The sequence below is a fragment of the Squalius cephalus genome (genome assembly GCF_949319135.1).
Source record: "Squalius cephalus genome assembly, chromosome: 15".
Classification (NCBI taxonomy): domain Eukaryota; kingdom Metazoa; phylum Chordata; class Actinopteri; order Cypriniformes; family Leuciscidae; genus Squalius; species Squalius cephalus.
The window spans coordinates 9131885-9153882 of record NC_137136.1 but is presented as its reverse complement, the minus strand read 5'-3'; the positions used below and the strand labels follow the sequence as shown (position 1 = coordinate 9153882).

Sequence of the window (21998 nt, the reverse complement as noted above, 5' to 3'; positions counted from 1 at the left end):
AGAAGAAATTTCAGAAAACAATAAAACACACCAATAGCGCTCAAACAAAGAGCCCTCAACCGGAGACTCTGAGAACATTTGACATTTTACATGATGATTCTATTCCATTCTCCATTCGTAGAAAGATTCCGGCAAAAATGAGTTTACACAGGGTGGAACCTCAAACCAAAGTCCTCTCTTGGGAAATACATACAAACATACATCACCAGCAGGCATGTGGAAACACAAAGTGTATGTGGAGATGTTCAGATGTGAAGGACATGTCTGCAGGCAACAACTCGAACAATTCACACACACACGCACACACTTTCTCTGCTTCTCCTTTTTACCAGTTATACAGTTAACGTATGTGTAACAATTTACATAAATACTGCCTCATGAATAATTAATCTCCTCACAATTACAGCATTACATACTAGCACCTCATTATGGCATCATAATTATAACGCATTCCTGCCAAACAAATTCCCTGCTTGAAGCAAACTAGTTTTGTTTGTTTAAACGTGAGAAATAAAAGTCTTTACTTTTCTTTATTAGAAGTGCTAAGAGACGTTGTTAATTTAGTTAATTTAGAGAAAATCAGACACAATAAGAATGTCACAGCAGGACCAGCACAACAAATGAGCGCAGAAAGGACTAGATGTTTGAATAGCATCCACATAATGATGTAATGAAAACCGGAAAAAAAAAGGTTTCTTTAAAAACCCACAACAATTAGACAGTAAATGTTCATTAAACTGACTTCAGACTGCAGTATATATATATATATAGTGTACACACACACACGCACAATAATAAGTTATAATAATAATAATTAAAAATAACATTTACATTCTTTTAAAAACAATTTTTTACAAGTGTAAAAAAAAATAAAAAATAATGTGTGTACCACCTCTAACGTAAATCTGTAAATTTTCCTATAACAAGCACAGTTGATAATATAAAGCCAGTTTATTGCTTATTTCTTCAATAAATCAACAGAGACTTATAAAATGACATTTTCTGGAGACAGATTTTTATACTGTCCGTTTACAGGGGCCATATTTTTTCTTAGATTAGCATACACCATTTCAATTCACATCACTCTGTGGCATTAATGCACGTTCCTGTCCCATAAATATTTCAACACTAAAGTATTCTACAATCCTCTGAGGTACATTTCATTGCGAAATATTACATTTGTAATATTCTTTGAATATCTAAAGGTGAACATAAACACTAGATTGGTTTGTTTGCATCTTTGTATCTTGAATTCTCATGAATATGTCCTTTCATATCCTTCCATTGCTCTCTACAACACCCATGAATCACATTTTGACCTTGTAGACATTCTCCACAATAGGCAGCAACCAGCACAGGAGAAGGTTGATACATTGGTGAAATAAGTTTAAGAGGCTAGTTTTGTTGCTCAGAGGCACTGTTAAAGTGAGAGAATTCTTAATGAAAACAGGTTTAATAGGGCAGAGGGAAACTCTTCGATTACATTCCTGTTTAATTTAATGAGCCTTAAGCCAAGCGATTTAGTTCTTTTAATTGCCCTTCTCTCATTGTTAAAAAGACGTATGTGGCCGTCTTCTGCAGCGTAAATTCCTCTGAATAACAGTTTAGTTTCGGTTTCTTCAACCAAGGAAGGACTGAACGGTTCTTTACGTTCCTCTTGAATTCCACTAAAAACAGCACAGCACGGTGAAAATTCAATTTGAAAATAACTTTGGATGTTTAGATTACACAGCTATTTCCATGAAATGGAATTTTTCTCTTAGACAGAGAGAAAATAAATGGAGCATCAGCTCTGACTGGTTTTTAATGAAGCGGGTGCTGGTGGGCGGGAATATTGCTGATTGGCTTATTCTACAAACCAATCACAATTTAACTCTAGGTGGCTAATCAAATTACTCTTCTTCATAAAACTCATCAATTTCAAATTTTCAGCTAAAATGAGACTTAAATAACAGCCTTGCTCAAAAAACTAGAGAGCAGCCTTGCTGTCTCTAGTAAAAAAACAAAACAAAAAAAACACACATCCTTTAAGCAAGATAAACTATACAAATTCACATACCATAAACATAACATTCACATAAAGAATAGATCAGTGGGATAAATGCATTTCTGTCATGTCAACTCTGAGAGATTGTCATGGTAATGGTAATAGATATTGGTTAGATATAATAATAGATATAAGTGCTGAGATTTGTTACTGCCAAATCCTTCACAGACATTGCTGTGAGCATGTAAGACATGCTGCTGTAGCTGCACATGTAACATACATGAATTAACCCCCATAGCATATCTATACAGGTGGAGCTGGGGAAGGTGGAGGGTTTCTAGAAGTGTGCTGCAGACTGCTAACAGCAACACTACCAGTATTTGAATGTTTAGCCACAGCTCATTGGCCGATGATGCAACAGCAACCAATCAGCTGTGCTATGCGCATGCCTGGTGTGCATGAACAGTCATGTGACATGCGTTTTCAGTCATGTAGTGTGGACGGAGATCGTTTCTGAAACGCAATGGAAAAGTTGGCGAAAAACAAAGCCTATTGCAACCATGGAAGCCAGCACACGAACTGGGTCAGAGATTGCAGATTATACCCGAATAAAAAGCCTCGGCATTCATCTAAAAAGCTCTATGACCAGAGGAATATTAAAACGTGGATGAATCAACTTCATCGCCTTCCATTGTCAATTGCGCTCGCTCCTTTTGCGTGCCCAAAAATTGGCAACCTGCGTGAGCATTTGAGGTGTCACAATACATTGATATGGATCGATGCATTGTATCGTTAGACGTTTGATCGATGCATCGATGCCACACATAAAATATCAATATGAGGTACCTTTATTTTGACACTCTCCACATCCTCACCTAACCTCCGTCTACGCATTTCCGCCAAAGCGCACATTTTCGTTTACTCACCATACTGTCTGCCGGTGTGTCTTTGTAACGTTAATCTCCTCAGCTGAAATAGATGCCTGACAAGATTGACTGAACCCTAAACAAAAGCCAGTATGTCACAAAAAGCCAGTATTGTCCACTGTCAAGGCATCACAAGTTCTTGTTTTACAGCAGAAACCGACAAGCATCCTTGTTGTTTGTGAACACAACCCGATAAGTCCGTTTTAGCAAATCAGCGCACAGTATTCAGGTCAGGTGACAAGGCTGCTAGCCACTTCAAAAAGATGCGCTAACTGAGAGGAGTTTCATCAAAGCTGACTAAAAGTGATTGAGGATGGATCACTTCAATGAACTTGAACCCGTGATATCTTCTTCGGGGCGTAAAAGGAAAATAAAAGCTGAAACTTTTTCAAGAATCAGTGTTAAGGGAAAAGCTCCCTGTACTGCGTCTAATCACAACAATAAAGTTTGTCAGGCGTCTACAGTATGTCAGCAGAGGAGATTAACGTTACAAAGATTAACTGAGTGTTTTATTATATATCATAATATCACTCTGAAACATGAAATGTGGAGTTATCTGCTTTTGCCAAAAACAAAAACCACTGTTGGAGTTATCTGCTTTTGCTAAAAAACTAACTTTTAATATATATAAAAAAACATACTTTGAATGAACTTCAATTTTGTAAGTAACCTGTATTTCTTTAAGTTAATCAAAACAACCCAGCTGCAGTTTGATTGATAGTTATCTGTTTTTGCAAATTAACTCTTCTGTTGTAAATGTCCCAAATGGGAGAGGGTGTGCAACTTTCAAAGAGTTTAATTAAACGTTCATGTTATATATTTTGGTTGCATTTGTGAGTTAATAAAAATGTAACTGGTTGTGTAAACTTGGCACAAAATCTCTAAATATCGATAAATCAATCGATATAGCCCTGAATCGAATCGAATCGCAGAATTTATTGAGGTATCGGCAAATATCGTATCGCTGGCTGAGAGATTTGATATCATATTGTATTGTGATGAACAGTCCGATTTACGCCCCTAGTGAGCATCGAGTCTGAGGAGGTGTTGGGCCAAACAGCTCTCTCCAATATTTTGAATTTGTACTGCAGTACACATTTCAATCGCTAGCTGTCAATACTACATACTGCACCTTTAACTGCTCCTTTTACCTTTTACTGTTGCTGAAACAGTTTTAGCCTGTAAGCTGACCACAGTAAAAAGCAACGGCCAGGGTTAAGCTCAATAGAAAGTATTTGTAGCATAAGTGTGTTGAACTAACTTCAACCTTTTTTTTTTTTATGTCGAAATTATTTTCTGTGGTAATTGACCTTAAGCAACAAAGGTTGTTGACTGAGTTCAATTTAAATGGTAAATTCTATTACTCTAACCACAGGAAACATGCAAACATGAGCTAAAACACTCTCTTTCTCTCTTTCACTCCTCTCCTCCTCTCTGTAAGATGACCTGTCTGTTTCACATGAGGCCTGCTGCGTTGCAGAGAGCTCTGACAGGCATGCATGTAAATGGGATACACAGATACACAAACCATCTGCATCCTGACAGACCGCAAGCTTATGAATATTAGAGGACAGATGCTTTAAACAACTGTGCGTGCATCTGAATGCACACACTGGACATTAAGCTACATTTCCATTTCTATTTCCACCACTTCCAGAGAATCATACCTATACTTATTCACCATCACAGCTGTCATCATCTTCTCTATAATCATTATCATCATCAGTGACACCATAATCAGAAATATAGTAGCAACATACCTGTTATCCTAATTCCATTCTGCTGATTTTTTTTTAAACCTGCCTAAGGTGGTTCACTAGTCTTATCTGAGTTAAACTGGTCTAGCTGGTCTGCCAGTCTTGTCAAACTGTTGTTTATCTAATCTAGCTGGGCATCGAGCCTGACAACCCCTCTAAAACCATCAAACCAGTCTATATTTTTTATAACTTAGCTTTCTCTCATTAACAGTATTGGTTCAATCTAACACAATTTCCTAACACGCTTCTATTTTCCTCATGGCGCACTGGGTAGCTCCGCTCACAGTGACATTTCATTGGTACAAAATCTGCTCCACATTACTGTATATTAAACATCAAAGTTATGGGACAGTGATTGTGTCGTTTCAAGCAATATTTCTCATGCTGCTGGGAAAAAAGACTTGATGCTAGAAAGATGCCACTGTGCACCTGGTTTAGACATGGTGTAAAGCCTAGCTTACCTTTGCCATCTGTGCCTGCACGCCACTGGCCTTCAGGGACGCTACAGCTTTCTGCGCCGCCGCCGGACTGTCGAAATCCACAAAGCCATATCCTACACACACACACGTACAGAGTAAGAGTGAGATAAGAGATATTTATACACATTATAAGACACATATTTTTGCCAAAAACTGTTCTTTATCAGACATTAATCAGACCATATCAGACACATTTATCAGATTCAAAATTCATGGGTCAAAACAAGACCGCTCTGTTGTTTGTCTTATCATGCTGATCGTGGCGACACAAGAGAGTCTGCATGTTTGAGCACAGCCGCTTGTGTCTGTGTGTGTGCTTGGGGAGACAGGAAACGGCCATTTTGTTCAAGGCTCATGCTTGTCAACTATTTCCTCAGTAACAGGACAGAGAAGGATTCAGCCTGACCTCACCCCTGCTGGAAAATCCAGCTTAAAGGAAGAGTTCAGCCAAAAATGAACATTCTATTATTATGTAATCACATTTACTTCATTCCAAATTCACATGATTTTCTTTGTGGAAAGCAAAACATGCATTTTTTACATATATTGTACAATGGCAACTCTTTTAAATATAATAAAAGAGAAAACTATAATTCACGCACTTTATTCCAAGTCTTTAAAGTCATACGATAGCTTTGTCTGGTGAACAGAAAAAAAGTTAAGCAGTTAATCACTGCTCTTATTGCCACGTTCTTGAGCATTTTTTTCAAATTTGATTCAATGATTCAATGAATCAGTTGATCCAGTTAACAAGACTGGACTAAATCGTTGCATCCCAAATGACAAACTATACTCTTACGCACTATGTACTGTAGTGTATACACCATGTAGTGTATACATTTTATAAGGTTATTTAGTCATTCAACATCGTAGCATAGCCCCTCCCCCTCCGTTACGTAATTAAAGCTGTGACAGTTGAGCACACTGTCCAACATTCCACACATTGCTTTTCCGTTTAAGTGCATCATGCGGGCATTACAAAGTGCACTTTTTCTAATTGTAATTTTCAGTGTGAACACACTACACGCACTATTTATACTACAAAATGGCAAGTTTTTTTTACAATTTACAGCTCACACACACACGCACTCACACACACACATATATATTAAGTGGTTATTGATCAGGAGTTCAGGGCCCACTAGGGGGCCTCAGCAAACTTTCAAGTATTTAAATTAATAATAAAAAATAATAATAAAAAAAACCTTTTGTTATTTATTTCCGTTTTCCCCCTCAATTTATTTCCGTTTCCACCCTCAATAGCTATTGTTAACTCTTTAACTCTTAAAGAAAATGTGGTTAGTCAATTTAATATAAAATACTATTTTCTGTTAATACAACAGTTTGAAAATAAGCAGTTTTGCCATAATTACAGGAAAAATACCTGAAATGTCTTAGACTGGGGTGGGTCAAAAAGTTTGAGAACACACTGGTATATTTATATATATATTAGGGCTGCCAAAAAGTAATGTGTTCATTTTGCAATAATAATAATTTAAAAAAGCAATTACCCAGCATCTGTTTTTTCTGTCATCCTTTGGCTGTGCTTCAGTACATGATAACGCTAACGCTATCATTCATTTAAGTGCTATTAAACCATTCAAGAAGTGCAATAAGACACTATATATATATATGCACACATGGTTCCTGGCAAACCAGCTAATAGCCAGCTTAGACCAGCAAGAAAGCAGTTACCATGTTTTAAAACTCAGCTACTTTTCCAGTAGGGTCCATTCCGCCACCCAGCTCTTTAACCAAACATTTCTTTGGCAGCAAGCGAGATAGAAGATCCATGATTTCCTTTACGACATATCGTATTAAAAACTGCAGTGGCGGAGGTTCTTAAAGACCCTCAGTACATTTGAGGCACATTTGAGGCAGTGTGTCTTCATTCGGCAGAGGCATTCTCACCATAAGCCTCTCTAAACTCTAAACACACACACTCTCAAAGCCTGACTGACATTCGAAACCACAGATGGCAGAGCACAGAGCTTTGGAGAGCCCGCGAATGGTTCAAGCCAACAGCTCTATATGCCAGACATATGTGTTCATTTACGCACGCACACACACCTTACATATAGAACAACACGCCATCCGCTTTGAAGTCTCCCGGTAAACATGGATGTGAGAAGGAGAGGGAGAAAGATCTCTACAGCAGAGAACAGAGCCATCCAGATGTTCCAAAGACTGCAGATGTTTCATAAGCCTAAGAAAACAGCGTGTGTGTGAAAAAGGATTTCCAGTAGACTGTTCTTGATCCAGAGAGAGGAACACTTTTGGTTTAAGAGATCGCTGCAAGCATTCCTGAGGTCACTGACCAAGAGAGCTAAACAGCAGCCATCAGGAAGTGGGCTGAGAAAGAGGTTTCAAGTTGAAGAATGCAGGGATCAATTTCTATTAACAATGTGACGCCCAGGACCGGAAAAGGCCTGAAAAGGAGCTTGATAAAGAGGTGAAAAAGATAAAAAGAGCCTGTTTGTGTGTAGACATCACACAGATGAGGGTTTTGCCTGGAAGTGTTTTGGAAGCTTTTCGTAATTAAATCCATAAATACAAATGTGCATGAGTGGCCCTGTTCTCATCCTTTCTTTTCTTTTGCCTCTCCGTATTTTTCCTTTGGATATGAAGACTGTGAGAAAAAAAAAAGCTGTGCACAATATCTTCTTCCTCTGCACATAATTCCAATTAGAAAAGGAAAGCGAGGTAGTGAAAGAGAAAGCTTGTTTGCGTGCTGGTGTGTTGTACAAAAATATTTACGCTCACTCCGTTTAATGAGAGGCTCGTGATTGAGTAAAAGAGAAAATCAAACACACCTTCAATGTTGCCCAAAAACCCCACCACCTCCATTCTTTCCATCTGTCATTACGGACAAGGGGAAAAAACAGCTGTCTAAAACTGAATATGTCTTTTTTTTGCACAAACAAGTTCATAATTACAGAGTCTAGTTGCGTAATTCAAAACACACAAAGTAAACATGCATTTAAACGTGTGTTTAATGAACGGCCAACAACCCATGTAAGAAGAGTGATTCAAAACGTTGCGGAGCTTGATAACTTACGAATGATCTCCAGAAGCAAACGGATCGAACAAACTTGATTGTAAACAACTCTCGGTGGTTTACTCCATCATATGGAATTAATCTATGGCAGATAGGCCTGTAATTGCAATCAATTAACATATCTTTGAAATGAATACTGCAAATCCTGTGCAAAAAAGAAAGAAAAAGAAAAAAGGACAGCGTAAAGCAAGCAGAACAAACATAAGTAGATTCAGCAAAGCCATGAATGAAGCGAATCCATCTTTTTGTTCGTTTCCTGTCTGATATCCTTGGCTCCCATAAGTCCTGGCTGGAAGCCCATCAGGGTGGAGGAGCCTGGCAGAGTAGGAGGGCAGTTAACTCCAGGAAGTGGAAGTCCTCTAAAGCCTGGAGTGGTTTCCTCTGCTTCCCAAACACCCCCTCCCTCCCCTTCCCATGTGGGCATTAATACTCATTTTCGGACATATTAGATGTGCCTTCAGAGAGAAAGCATGACAAAGAGATGTATACGTACACACAAAACAGGAGAAAAACCTGCAGAAGCCAGTTTGGCAGATTGTGTAGGAAGACAGGCTGTTTATTTACAGCACTGGCTGAGTGTTTCCTGAAAAGAGGCTGTCTGCTAAATCATCAATTTCAGCCGGACGCTTCCTTCGCCCCATGGCTATTTTTAAACCCCCACGACTAGGCCCGGACTTTTCAAATCAACACAGGAGGAACCCTGTGCTTTTCCTTGCCATGGCTAACTCTGTTAGTCACGCTAACGTCTTATCCGGTTGTAAAGACTTCACCCACAATCACGCTAACACGTTTCCGCCTCTAAAGATCATCCAGACAATCTCCTGACTAATCTGACTCAAAAGCGGTCATTTTATGAGGATTATTGATTATTTTAAGTGAGACTGTGAATGCTCTGTGAGCATGTTTTTAATTCAAACCGATATTGACTGCGGTACTCACCTTTGCACTGGTTGGTGTTTTTGTCCAGGATTGCCTTTGTTGACACTATTTTTCCATACCTGCAGAGGACAAAGAGAACAACAGGGTCAGCTCAAATGAAAGAACAAAAAGTACATTTCAATGTATTACATGAAACGTGGGCAAAACTTGTTTTAGTCTTTTTAGTCATTTTGATTTCCACCATATCTCAAATTATGTGTTGTGTGTGATTACATTACCTGGTGGGAATAATGGAAATTACATTTTTAACCTTTTTTAGAATAAAATAGGATAATCTTGCCAATTTGAATTTCATAGTTATTTAATGCATGCAATATTTTCACACTTTTGCGCATAATTTGGCAAAACGTCAGCATCATTGGAAATTAAGTAGATTTTGGGGTCTGGGACAGTTTTAAAGTAACCTTCATTTGACAAAAAGAAAGTTCAAATTTGTTAGTTAATAAAAGTCAACCCCTGGGACATACAAGTGCCTGAACTTGATGAAAAACCCAAGTGTAATCTTTGCTCGGAACTTAATTAAAAAGTTTGAGCCTAACTCAAAGAGTAGGTTTAATAAGGTTTAGCTTAGCTTCATTAAAACTCTTGACGAAAGGATCTACATCGATACATCAATACATTCCTTAACAGGACACCGTAAACAAGGAGAGGTTGATTTTGGGCGCAGGATGTGAGTTTCAAACCCCAGTGATTTAATTAAACACTGGAAGCATCACAGAACACCAATCTACACTACAAAAATCCCCACCCTCGTTTTCACTTTTTCACCTCAGCTCACAGCACTGACTACTCTTGTATTCTTGTAATAATCTTTCTCTTTTTTCTCTCTCTACTCCACAAAACCCCTATTCACATAGCGAAACCAGTCTTGACACAGAAACACGAAAGTGTCTGCAATGAATCCCCTTCCCCTCTGCAGTCCCTCTTTTCCCCTATTCCTCCCCTACCGCCTGCCTTCCATCCACGATGGAGGTAATAAAGTTACTTATCGCTTCCGTCTCCGCCTGAAGACTGGGAAGACTGATATAACCGTGGCGCTCCTGATGTGACTTTTTTAATTAATATTTAATGCGGCTCCCACCTCCAGGTAAAAGCGGGAGACTATATTACCCACCTTTATAAGGATGGAGGCGTTTAATAAGGGAAAGATCATTTTACTGTCACCGTGAGAAGCGGCATCCCATCGAGGCATTGTGTCGCTGATGTCTGGAAAATGGCAGCTAATTCAGCTTCAACTGCACAGCTTTACAGAAGAAATACAAATAATTATCCTAAGCCGCTGTAGAACTACGAGGTTGATAGCAGAAAAAACAATTGTCGTTCGAGGTTTCGTGTGAATTTATCAACAAAGTCTTCTGCAATTCACACCATAACACAGAGTAAGTGTGGGCGGATGTTTTCTGCGAAAAACGGATAATCACAACTTTGGGATTGCAGAGACTCATTATAGAAACAATACTGGTTTTGTTTGATTTTTTTCGTCAATATGGTTTGTCAGTAAACAAAGTTGAAACTCGGGGGATGAGAGAAACCACATAACAGAGAGTGGAAGACATGAAAATGCGGAGCTCTGCTGGAGAAAGCATGTAGCGGACCAATGTGAGGGAAACACATGAGAACCATTTGACTCGAACGCTTGATTTGCTGCCATTTCATCTTGCAAAACAAGTGGTTGGACAAACACAGGCGTCTCAGATGAGTGAGTGGGTCGGGGGTGGAGCTGAGATAGGAATGTAGTCAACATAGCTGGCAACGTTTCCGCAAGCCAGTGCCATGCCGCGGTCATGCACACGGATGTCTCACTAACACGAAACTCACGAACAGGAAGGTTTCCTCACAAACATAGGCGTAGATTCATTCTCCTACAGCCAATAAGGGATGCAGGGAGTGAAATGTCCCCCTAATCATTTGTCTGTCTTGTTTTGTTTGTTTAGATGCTGTTAAATGAAGCATTGAGAACTACTGAGGTGGGATAAATGTTCAATAGACGGAGTCTGTGGTTGAGATTTCTAAGTTACAAAATTATAGTCTTTGTTGAATCCTCAAAATCTTGAATGACCCCAATGCCGTACTTTCTGGTTAACGTAATGTTCTTTCGGATCATTTGTCAGGATGACACAGCTAACATTGCAGCCAAAGGTGGAGGAGCTCACTGTGAGAACATCTGGCAAAGTGTCCTGATCACTCTCATACTAAACAATGAACATCAGGGTAGTTTAAAGTTGATGGAGAGCACTGATGCCGGCATGTGACGTTACTCTACACAGGCTAAAAGTGCATTACGGAGAAATGACATGTACTGTATGTACTTGCTCAATAATGTAATTGTGGGTTGTTTTTTTTTTGTTATAATTTTTACCCCCCAAAATCTCCTATAGTTCTGTCATCAGTTACATAACCTCATGTTATTCTTATTTCAAATGCACATGTAATGTTTTTCTGAGGAATACAAAACAAGATTTATAAATTTTTTTTAAATATTATCCTCAAAACTAATTGAGAGGGAGTAAATTATGACAGAATATTATTTTTGGGTGGGGAACTATTCCTTTAATGCGGCCTTATAGTCATTAGCTCCCAAAGATGCACTAGCTTTAATAATTAGCATTGCATGCATTTCATTACAGTATGCACATATGTAAAATTCATGCTGGCAAATTTCAAGTGTTATCAGTCACACTAATGAAGTGCTGAACCCTTTTTTAAATGGGTTGCATTTCAATATCATTGCCGATCAGCTTAAAAACTTTCTGTGGATGCTGACTTTTGATGAATAACAAGATCCAAGTGTGTTTACTAGCTTAAAACTTTCAGAACCACAAGCATGGAGTTCCCCTCATGGATGTCTGGAGTGCCAAGAATTTGACCTTACATAGCATCAAGCCAAAGAGCTAAATGGTTTACAGTGAGAGAAGTCGCATGTTACAATATTAGTAAACAATCTACTTTATGATATACAGCAAAATTATACTCAATAACTCAAGGACAAAAATAGCATATTGCATCATGTCCCAGCCATTCCAAACACAACAGAGCTGCAAATCACATAAATCTCATTCATATTAACTTGACTTTTTGTTCTAATCAGCCATGACTGACAACAATATACTGTAGTTTGCATATCAAGGCACTTTGTCGGTCGTTTGGTTTTTATTTTCAACAGTCTGCAATTGGTTGGCCTGGCCACAATGAAATCTCACTGGTCCAAAGTCCTGCTCTATACAGCTGTGTATTAAAGAAATAACCTATATACTTTCTACACCACATTTCTGGTCCTATAGTGCAATGTTGCATAATCACAATAAAAACAGCGCTACCCTAAAACGTCTTTGTCACCGATTGGATGTGATTTTGTTGATTTCAGTGAGAGCAGATAAACTACATAGTGCTCAAATGTTGTCAAGTCACAAAAGCCCCTGTCACACAGTGCGTTGATCCCGGAAAATTGCCATAAAATTGCCAGAGTGCCTTCTGAGTGAACGAAAACATGTTCCGGGATTGACTCCGGCATCGATCCCGGGATAGGGACCTAGTTACATTGTCGGGATCAGTCCTGGAACGCGCCCTGTCTGAACAAAAGCTGTAATCAATGCTGTAAGGGGTGTGTTGTAGTGATGACGCTGAAGCTGAGATCATTCGCCAGCTTAAGGGTGCTTTCACATCTGTAGTTCAGTTCATTTGGTCCGGACCAAGGGTGAAAAATGATACTTTGTAGCATTCTTCAGGCGTTTTGGTTCCTTTTCACACCAGACTGATTGCTCTGGTCCGAATCAGTTTATGAGTTGATAAAACGAACCAAAATGCAGTCACGTGACAACATCCACATCGCCAAAAGTGTCTTGAACGCATTTCCATAACTGCACTTCGTTTGGTCAGAATTAACGTGCAGGAAAATCCGGCAGACAACACGCCGCTGTTTACTATGGAGAGACGACCGCGTGGGCTGATTGTATCCTTGGTCATATTTTATTATATAGTTTGTCTACACCACTTTAGACAAACAATAATATTTGAGAATGAAGCGAGGATGCGGCTGTTAATAATTTCTATCAGCCTCCGCACCTCCTCACAACTCCAAGTTTGTCCGCGAGCAGCCATGCTTAAGTTAAAGTGCAAACTGTCAACAAACATTTCTCCTCATCCCATAATCACAGCGCAGTTGACTACGGCAACTGGTTTAGTCCAAAAATGCGCAGTTCTTTGGCAGTTGGTTCTGTTCGAGGTCGGATCACGTTCTCACCACAAACGAACCGCTCCAGAGTTCGTTTTAAAGCGTACCGAGACCACCTCGAAGTACACTTGTTTGGTCCGCTTTTGGTGCGCACCCGAGTGCGATTGCCGCATTCACACCTGCCCAAACGAACCGCACCAATGGGGAAAACGAACTCTAGTGCGATTCAACTGAACTAAATGAGGCAGGTGTGAAAGCACCCTAATAAGTGAAATGGTACGTTGCGCTAATTTATGATAGAATCAGAAAAAAAATCATGCATGAGCGTGGTTTCGCAGAAATCGCAGATCATAAGCAAACTTAAAACACTGAAGAGACATTACACGTCAAATCTTGACAGGATCTTTACGGGATGTGTTTGAACGCGAGCACAGATTCCGGAAAATCAATGGCAGTGTGAATGAACCAAAATCAAACGATCACGGGACAAATCCCGGGACACATTATCAGTGTATTTTCTGGAATCTTTGTGTAAAAGGGGCTAAAGAAAGAAAGAAAGAAAGAAAGAAAGAAAGAACGAAAGGAGGCAACAACGCCCTTACAATAACAGATTACCAGAGAGCTTTATTTAGACTGCTGATACCACACACACCAAAACCTCCAGTGAAAGACCACAGTTTAGCCAGTATGTGGGATCACAATGTTCTAACTCTGGTGATCTGGACGAAGGAACCTTCTCTCCAAAATAACCAGAGCAGATCAGGTCCAAAACAGAGGCCCACAAATGACACACACAGGATCACACACACGCCACCACCCTTTCCAACACAGCACACACTGAACCCTCTGAGTGCTTTAGTCAACCCACAAGCACACAAAATCAAATCAACACGAACACAAGAAACTGTAAACACCACATGAGGTTAACCAAAACGACTTTCAATGAAGATAAATATATTTCGAGATCCACACACGCACTTTTGAAAGATCGCGACACGGCTCAACGTGCTGTGACAGCCCAAGCTGGGAGCAGATCCCAGCTGATTTGATCACCGTCAAGACAACACGTCTTGTGTACGAAGCTTTCAGCTGCAGTGTGTGAAGTGCTAATGACAGTTCTCAAAGGGCCGTCACACACTCTGATCTGTGTTTTTATTTTCCCCAGAGCACCGGCAGCCACGGATGCCGGACTGTTTGATGTCTCGTGCCGAGAGATGTGAACCAGCATTCTTTCAACTTCTATCCAGGTGGGTGTGTAGGATCTCTTAATTGGCTACCAATGCAGCTGTCTCGCCTGACACGCCGCTCGACACTTCAGCAGCGTAAGTTACAAGCATCTGATGTTTGTTTGTACACTCGCTTGCACCACTGGAGTCAAGAAAGAAGCCCTGTGACTTTGCAAAAGGAGAATTCACTTTCCTGAAGTGCCATGACATTGATTGCATTTATAAAGCCTCGTTCAAACTTGTTAGAAAGTACAATAATAAAAAAATAAACCGAGGCATGACTCAATATACATGCAAAATAACATGTCAAACGTTCATAATGCAGCATTTCTGCTCACCACAGTCTCTCAAAAAAACGTAAAATTTACAGTAAAAAAATGACTGCCTTTGTTGCAGAAACATATTAAAAAAGTACTTTTGATAATTATTTTGAATGAATATTGTAGGTAAAAAAAAATGCAGTGGCAGAAATCGTAAAAAAAAAAAAAAAAACTAGTCTAAACTGTCTAAGATAAAAAATTATATATATATACACACACGTACATATATATGTGGGGCAATTTGAGTCCAATCTTTTGTTGTGAGCTAAAAACTTTTGTCATCACCTCAAACCCAGATTACGACAGAATATGAACCTTCTTGCATATTATTGCACACCAAACTAAAAATGTAGCATTAGACTAACACATCTCATATTACATTTTCTTGACCTTCTCTCACCAAGGACACCAAGTGAGCCAAGACTGCCACGGGTGTCATATTATTCAGTCAGAGACGAAAGCGAGCGACGTGACTAACATTCGGTGAAGTTACCAAATGCAAAACGCTTCTTTAAATATGTGTGTGAGCAACCTATTTGCAAGTGTGGCTGTGCAAAGTTAATCTTCGTTAAATCACCTACATTGAGTCTTCAAATCACACATGTAATCTGGCAGATTGTCCTAGCAAATTAGAATCCTTTTTTTTTGGGTACCTTACATTATTAGGGCCCTTTATTTATTATTTATGGTAAATCTAGGTCTGTGTCCAAAACGCAACAGGAACCGTGCTAACAGGACAAGGCTTGTGTCACTTTTTTTTCTTGGTACCAGGGATTGCAAGCGAGTGTGTCTGTGGTTTGAACAGTCGAGGAGAGTTCAAAAAGATGACTGACACCTTCCTTGCTGTGCAACGTGATCTCATGAGTATTCGTATGCATTTTTACATAAAGTGTGGTTTCTACCAAAAGTACATTTATGTTTCCATAGACACTGAAACGTACATTATTGATATATTGACAGCACCAAACGTAAATTATTTGAGTGTGAACAACATTACAGACGTACAAATGTGTACAAATCCTTATTCATGAACATTAAAATAGTGGTATTAATATTTTGAATATCTATTCTATTCAACTGTCATATCAATGACTGTTTTCAGTCGCATTTATTAAATGATAACAAATTCTTATTAGAGGATTACATGATGTTAAACAAGACTACACTTTAAACCCTTAAAATAGTTTAACCAATATTTATCATGTAATATTTATTTTGTTTTCCGTGGGACACAAAAGGCGTTTTCGCAGTATAGCCTAGTCCTATGCTGTGACTTACAACAGAACCATAAAATACACCAAATAAATTTACATAAATTCACAAACGTAATACATTTTATTCATGCACTGTAATCCAAATTCCATTCTAAAAGAATCCATACAATTGTGAGGAACAAACTGAAATTCAAGCCTTGATTCAGTGATCTAATCTCCATTGCGTTCATTGACCGTAAATGTCAAATCCCGCACTCGTTATAAATTTAAAAATTGCTGCCTCAAGAAGCTTTAGGACACATTTTATGGCAGTGATATCAAAAACTCATTGAGTCTCGCCTGCTTCATTACAGATTGTGACATGTCATGTTTTGGGTGATGTGCGTTTGAAAAGCGCACTTTCACGAAGTGGATTGGGATCAGATTTTCAGAGATTATTCACTTAAATTCTGCTCTGTAACTTACACAAAACTATATACCGCCAGAGAGGACTGCGACTGCAACACATTGTCATTTGGACTACTTTTGAATACATTATGGTGATCACTATTGTCTGTCTGTTATGTTTTTCTTTGTTAATCTACATATTTTTTAAGAAATGGTTATGGGTAGGTTTTGAGGTAGGCATTGACGTTTCAATATACAGTACCAGTCAAAAGTTTGGAAACACTACTATTTTTAATGTTTTTGAAAGAAGTCTCTTATGCTCATCAAGCCTGCAGTTAAAAAAAACAAAAACAAAAAAAAAACAGTAATATTATGAAATATTATTACAATTTAAAATTTTCAAAAATAAAATTTTCATCAGCAAGTACTCCATTCTTTGGTGTCTTATGATCCTTCAGAAATCATTCTAATATGCTGATTTATGATCAATGTTGGAAACAGTTGTGCTGCTTAATATTTTTTTATAACCTGAGATACTTTTTTCAGGATTATTTGATGAATAAAAAGTTAAAAAGAACTGTATTTATTTAGAATAGAAATCTTTTGTAACAATATACACTACCGTTCAAAAGTTTGGGAACAATAACTTTTTTTTTTAAAATAAATTAGTACTTTAATTCAACAAGGATGCGTTAAATTGATAAAAGGTGATGGTAACGATTTATATTGTTAGAAATGTTTTTATTTTGAATAAATGCTGTTTTTATGAATAAATGCTGTTAACGTTTTACTCATCAATGAATCCTGAAAAAAGTATTCCAAAAAAATATATTAAACAGCACAACTGTTTCCATCATTGATAATAACTGAGTATCAAATCATCATATTAGAATGATTTCTGAAGGATCATAAGACACCAAAGACTGGAGTACTTGCTGATGAAAATTCAGCTTTGCATCACAAAAATAAATTACATTTTGAAATATATTAAAAAAAGAGAACCATTATTTTAAATTGTAATAATATTTCATAATATTACTGTTTTTTTTTGTTTTGTTTTTGTTTTTAACTGCAGGCTTGATGAGCATAAGAGCATTTTTTACTTTTTTCTAGAAAATAGTACAGGGGCAATTATACAAATATCTTTATGATATAAATGATTCATAAATATGTAATGATGTTTACGTTTAAGTATTGTCAATACGTCCATATTATACGTTTCAGCATCTATTCAAAAGTACAAAAATGAAGACGCAGCTGTCTCAGAAGGCACTAGACAACTGATATCAATAAAACAGAGCCAAATCCAGCCCAAAGGAACTTTATCCCGAGTGTTTAGGCACCTTTTGACAAAGCTTCCCACTTACTCTTCGTTTTCCACCTCAGACATATTGACAGGAGCTGTGTGATACAGAGCGAGACAGAGATATTGAGTTTACAAAGACTTCAAGATGACGCGTGATGGCTAGCAGCTTTTTGGCCCTCATACGCTCTTCTGAACATACCCAGAACAGTTGAGCTTCAAGAGGATTAAGACACCCATCTGACCTTAGGTTAGGTCTGTATGCTGGAGACATGTTGCTGCTTTCAGGTTTTAAAAAAACAACACCAGAGAGAAATAACTACAGATATTGCAGGAAAGTCTCATAAGGAAAACATTATTATAGAGACTTTCCTGCACTATGAAAACATAAAACCATTAAAGTTAACTGCAATAAAAAAAATGTAAAAAAATCTTAAGGAAACAAATTTTACATTGGACATCAAGTAACAAAATTACAGAAGTAAACATGAAATGTATTAATAATAGTAATATAATGAACTGCTAAATGCAATAATATTAAAAATGCAGAAAGATCAAATGTATTGTAATTGAAACCTGCTATTTTTATTTGTAATAATATCACATTGCAATTTTCACTGCATTTAAAATAAATACTGCCTCACTGAGTATAAGTGCTGTCCCCAAACATTTAAACGGCAAAGTAAAATCACAATTATTAATTTAAAATGACAAAAAACATCCTAATTGTTGTCCATAAACCTTGTGTGCTACTGTATATCTCAAGTCATTTGAAGCCATATGAGAGCAAACAGACAACTAAAGTGCCCCATTATGCTTTTTCAAATTATTTCCTTTCATGCAGTGCATAATATAGCTGTTTGTGAATGTAAAAGGCCAGCAAAGTTTTAAAGATCAAAGTGCACGATATATAAACTTATTTTCTCCTAAAAGAACGCATCGATTCTGAAGTGCCGAAACAAGTCACCTATTGTAGAAGACCTGCAAAACAAAATAAGGACCCTTTAAAATAGCATAATAGGGGCACTTTAAGATGGTACTGGTGGTACTGAATAAAAGTGACATTTACATATGAGAGTGTAGGCCTACTGGATATAGAGTTGATTCCGGCACCCTCCCTAAAAGCTCTTTGAAACATAACCTGTTTTGCACTACAGCAGCGACATTAATAAAACTGGAGTTAAAAAAATATGAATTATGGATCTGTCTTCAAATCATTAGAAATACTAGCCTGCTTTTCACCCTGTGATTAGACATTTCTACAGCAATGAGAAGGAGACATAAATCAAACTGTAGTCTAACTATGAAAAAGAAGACGACAGATGTATTGTAAGAAAGCAACACTTTGAAATAAAAACCGTGACCTGTTACTAGCCTTGTCACTGGCTCAGAAATGGTTTGCATGCTCTGGATGCCTGAGTTATTCGAGCCCGGGGGGGGCTCTGCCGACTGAAAATGAGATCCCACCCCAGAGGCTCCCCTAGATATGGCAGGCCTGTACACAAGGGCAATTCCTCCACTGGCTCAGTTAGTCAATCAGGCTGAGAGACAGAGAGCGAGCGAGGGAGGGGGTGTGTGGGGGGCTGCCATTTTGGGCAGCAAGCCTTGGATGCTTTTCAGTGAATATAAAATATATAAGATATTATATATAGATAAGGAATAGAGAATAAAACCATGAAAATGCCAAGATACTACTGGAAGCCATATAATAACATTCTGATCTTATTCACACACACACACACAGGGAAAAACACACAAATGAGATCTAGTTTATATCTGTTATTTCTCCTAGACAGCAATGAGATTAAATGGAGAGCAAATTAAGTCTCCTGCTCCCTATATTTTGCTCCTGAAAAAAAAAAAAAAATAGATCTTAGTAATCTTGCATCTGTCTCCTCTAAGGTTTAAAATTCAGAATCAAAACTTAAAGTTCAATATGATCTGAAACATTTATCACTACATAAAATATAAAATAAAATGATTTTAAAAATAAAAATAAACTGATATTTTGAGCTGTGATTAGTAATGCAGCTCTATATGATTACTCTATGTCAATCATTTGTGTATTTTTATTTCTTCTGAAGACATTTTACTCCATCCAAATATTACAGGACTCCTGAACTATGAAAGATAAGCCAATGAGAATACCCACATAAAATGTCTAACTTTTTAGCATTTTCTCTACTGATTTAGAGAGAAAATATGTGGAATACTGTAAGACAACAAACCATGTAGAGTACTACTAATTATTTGTAGATGAAAACATAATCAAACTAGCCAAAATATGAATTAACAAAAAACAGAATGGCTGGGGGATGTATACAACATTTCTGTGGGTCTGCGAATGGGCAATAAAATCTAAATCTGGCCGCAGAAAAACTTGCCAAAATCATACAGGACTTGAAATTCCTAATTTATCCCTTAAAACCTTGCTCCCAATGTGAGCAGAATTGAGTTGGATTGTACTCACTTTCTCTCTGTAGCATTAGATTACAATCAGAGACATAATGAGGGTCTCTGAAATGCAATTATTTTAAATGGTATTGTAAAATTCTTTGTCCTGAGGGTTAATACTCCATGATATCGAATCATGGAAAGGAAAAGTAATGAACTGGCTCACAGACATGACTCTCCGCCCTCTGGTTTCTACCAACACACACAGAATTGCAGATGCATAATGAAAGCACATAAACATGATGACGATGCGTTCACCTAAGGCCATCATTAATAATTCATGATTCATATTCAAGCCTTTTATGAAAACGCCCTGGTACATTTTCAGGTTTTTTTTTTTTTTTTTTTTTTGTCTCAGTAAATGTAACACTCCTCCAATTTGACCTTTTCACCTCTTCTAATGCAACATCAAGACGTTAAAATCTGGATGTTTGTTTATAAATGTGGCAAACATTCTGCATCTGCATCTTGACAATCTGCCATTCCTCAATTATCAGATAATCTAATTAAAAAACTGTGAGCACAGCAAGCTGAAAACTATAAGGGCTCGTTTTCATGGCTGAGGTTTGGGATTCTGCTGAGGCCACGATTTCTCCTTTATAGTCTAACCCCATTGTACCTTCAGCCTCAAAACCCTGCCAATCTTCCATGGGGAATCACACAAGAAGATCTCCGAAATGTCAGCCTGACAGAAGCACTTTTCACTGCCCTTCCCGCCACTGCTGCAGAGCCACTGGAGGACGGAAAAGGGTCACTAACTGTGTGTGCATGTGCGCAAAATGTGTGCGTATGCATGAACGCGGCTGTAAGCTTTAGATCGCGACACTAGGGTGGCAGATATGCATGAATGGCATCTAAATCATTGTGGTGTTATGTAAAAAAAAAAATGCAAAGAGTGTTTGTGAACACTCTTTTTTCTGTTGAGCTCCAGAAGTGAGCCTCAAGGCGAACCCTTTTGACCTTTCCAAAATGTTACTGCCCATTTGGCACAGCAGTCGCAGCTAATAAAACTTTCATAATCATGAATTTTTGATTCCAATCCCACTCCAGGCCTTGGGCAAACCTGGACCGTGGTAGCCCGAGACCCTGAGAGGGATTGAGAGCTGTTGTGGCTTGAGGTTTCATCATTCTACCCTCTGTGTTTTTGACACGTTAACATTTGGAGCATTATAAGTGGGGCATGCATTTTATTTTATTTATTTTTTAAATGAAAGTAATGTTTCTCTTCCTGCCTCTTCCCCCTAAAAAAAAACAAAAAAAACAAAAAAAACAAATCACAGTGAATTCTGGGAACTATAGCTGCAGCCCAGTAATTGCACTCATCTGTGTAGTCTTTTCTCACAGAAAAAAAGCATTCCTTGGTCTAAACATTGCATAGAAACTGTTGACCCCAGATCAATATTCTCATGGTCAACTTCACAGTGGTGAAATTAGAAAATTCAGAAATATTCACAGAAAGTACATGGCGCTGGAGTAAAACACAGGATTTACATCTGCATTAGTCATCAGAGCAGAAGATTATGCAAGCTGCCCCCTGGTTCTTGTACAGCATTTCATAATGACCTCCCTACACACTAATGATGCTGACTTGCCATCGCCATTTATGGGGCCATAATCTTCTCTGTAACTAAGCACAGTGATTTTTTTTTTTTTTTTTTGCGTTTCTCTGTGACCTTCTGATCGTGCATTTACATGATTGCATGCGCTCTTGTATGTGGGCACCTGTGTCTTTGCAACTATAAATAGGTATAGAGCAACTGCTCATATAGGACGACAT

At 38.1% G+C, this 21998-nt stretch overlaps 1 protein-coding gene across 3 annotated transcripts in view; it reads right to left on the bottom strand.

Moving 5' to 3' along the window:
- Window positions 1-21998, bottom strand: part of rbms3 (RNA binding motif, single stranded interacting protein) — a 137787-nt gene that overhangs the window by 82313 nt on the left and 33476 nt on the right. For all 3 annotated transcript variants that reach the window (XM_079893863.1, XM_079893865.1, XM_079893864.1), the window contains exons 3-4: window positions 9147-9205; window positions 5132-5223 (exon numbers count right to left, since the gene is read on the bottom strand). In XM_079893863.1, the coding sequence (XP_079749989.1) occupies window positions 5132-5223; window positions 9147-9205 (151 nt within the window). The remainder of the gene's footprint in view (window positions 1-5131; window positions 5224-9146; window positions 9206-21998) is intronic.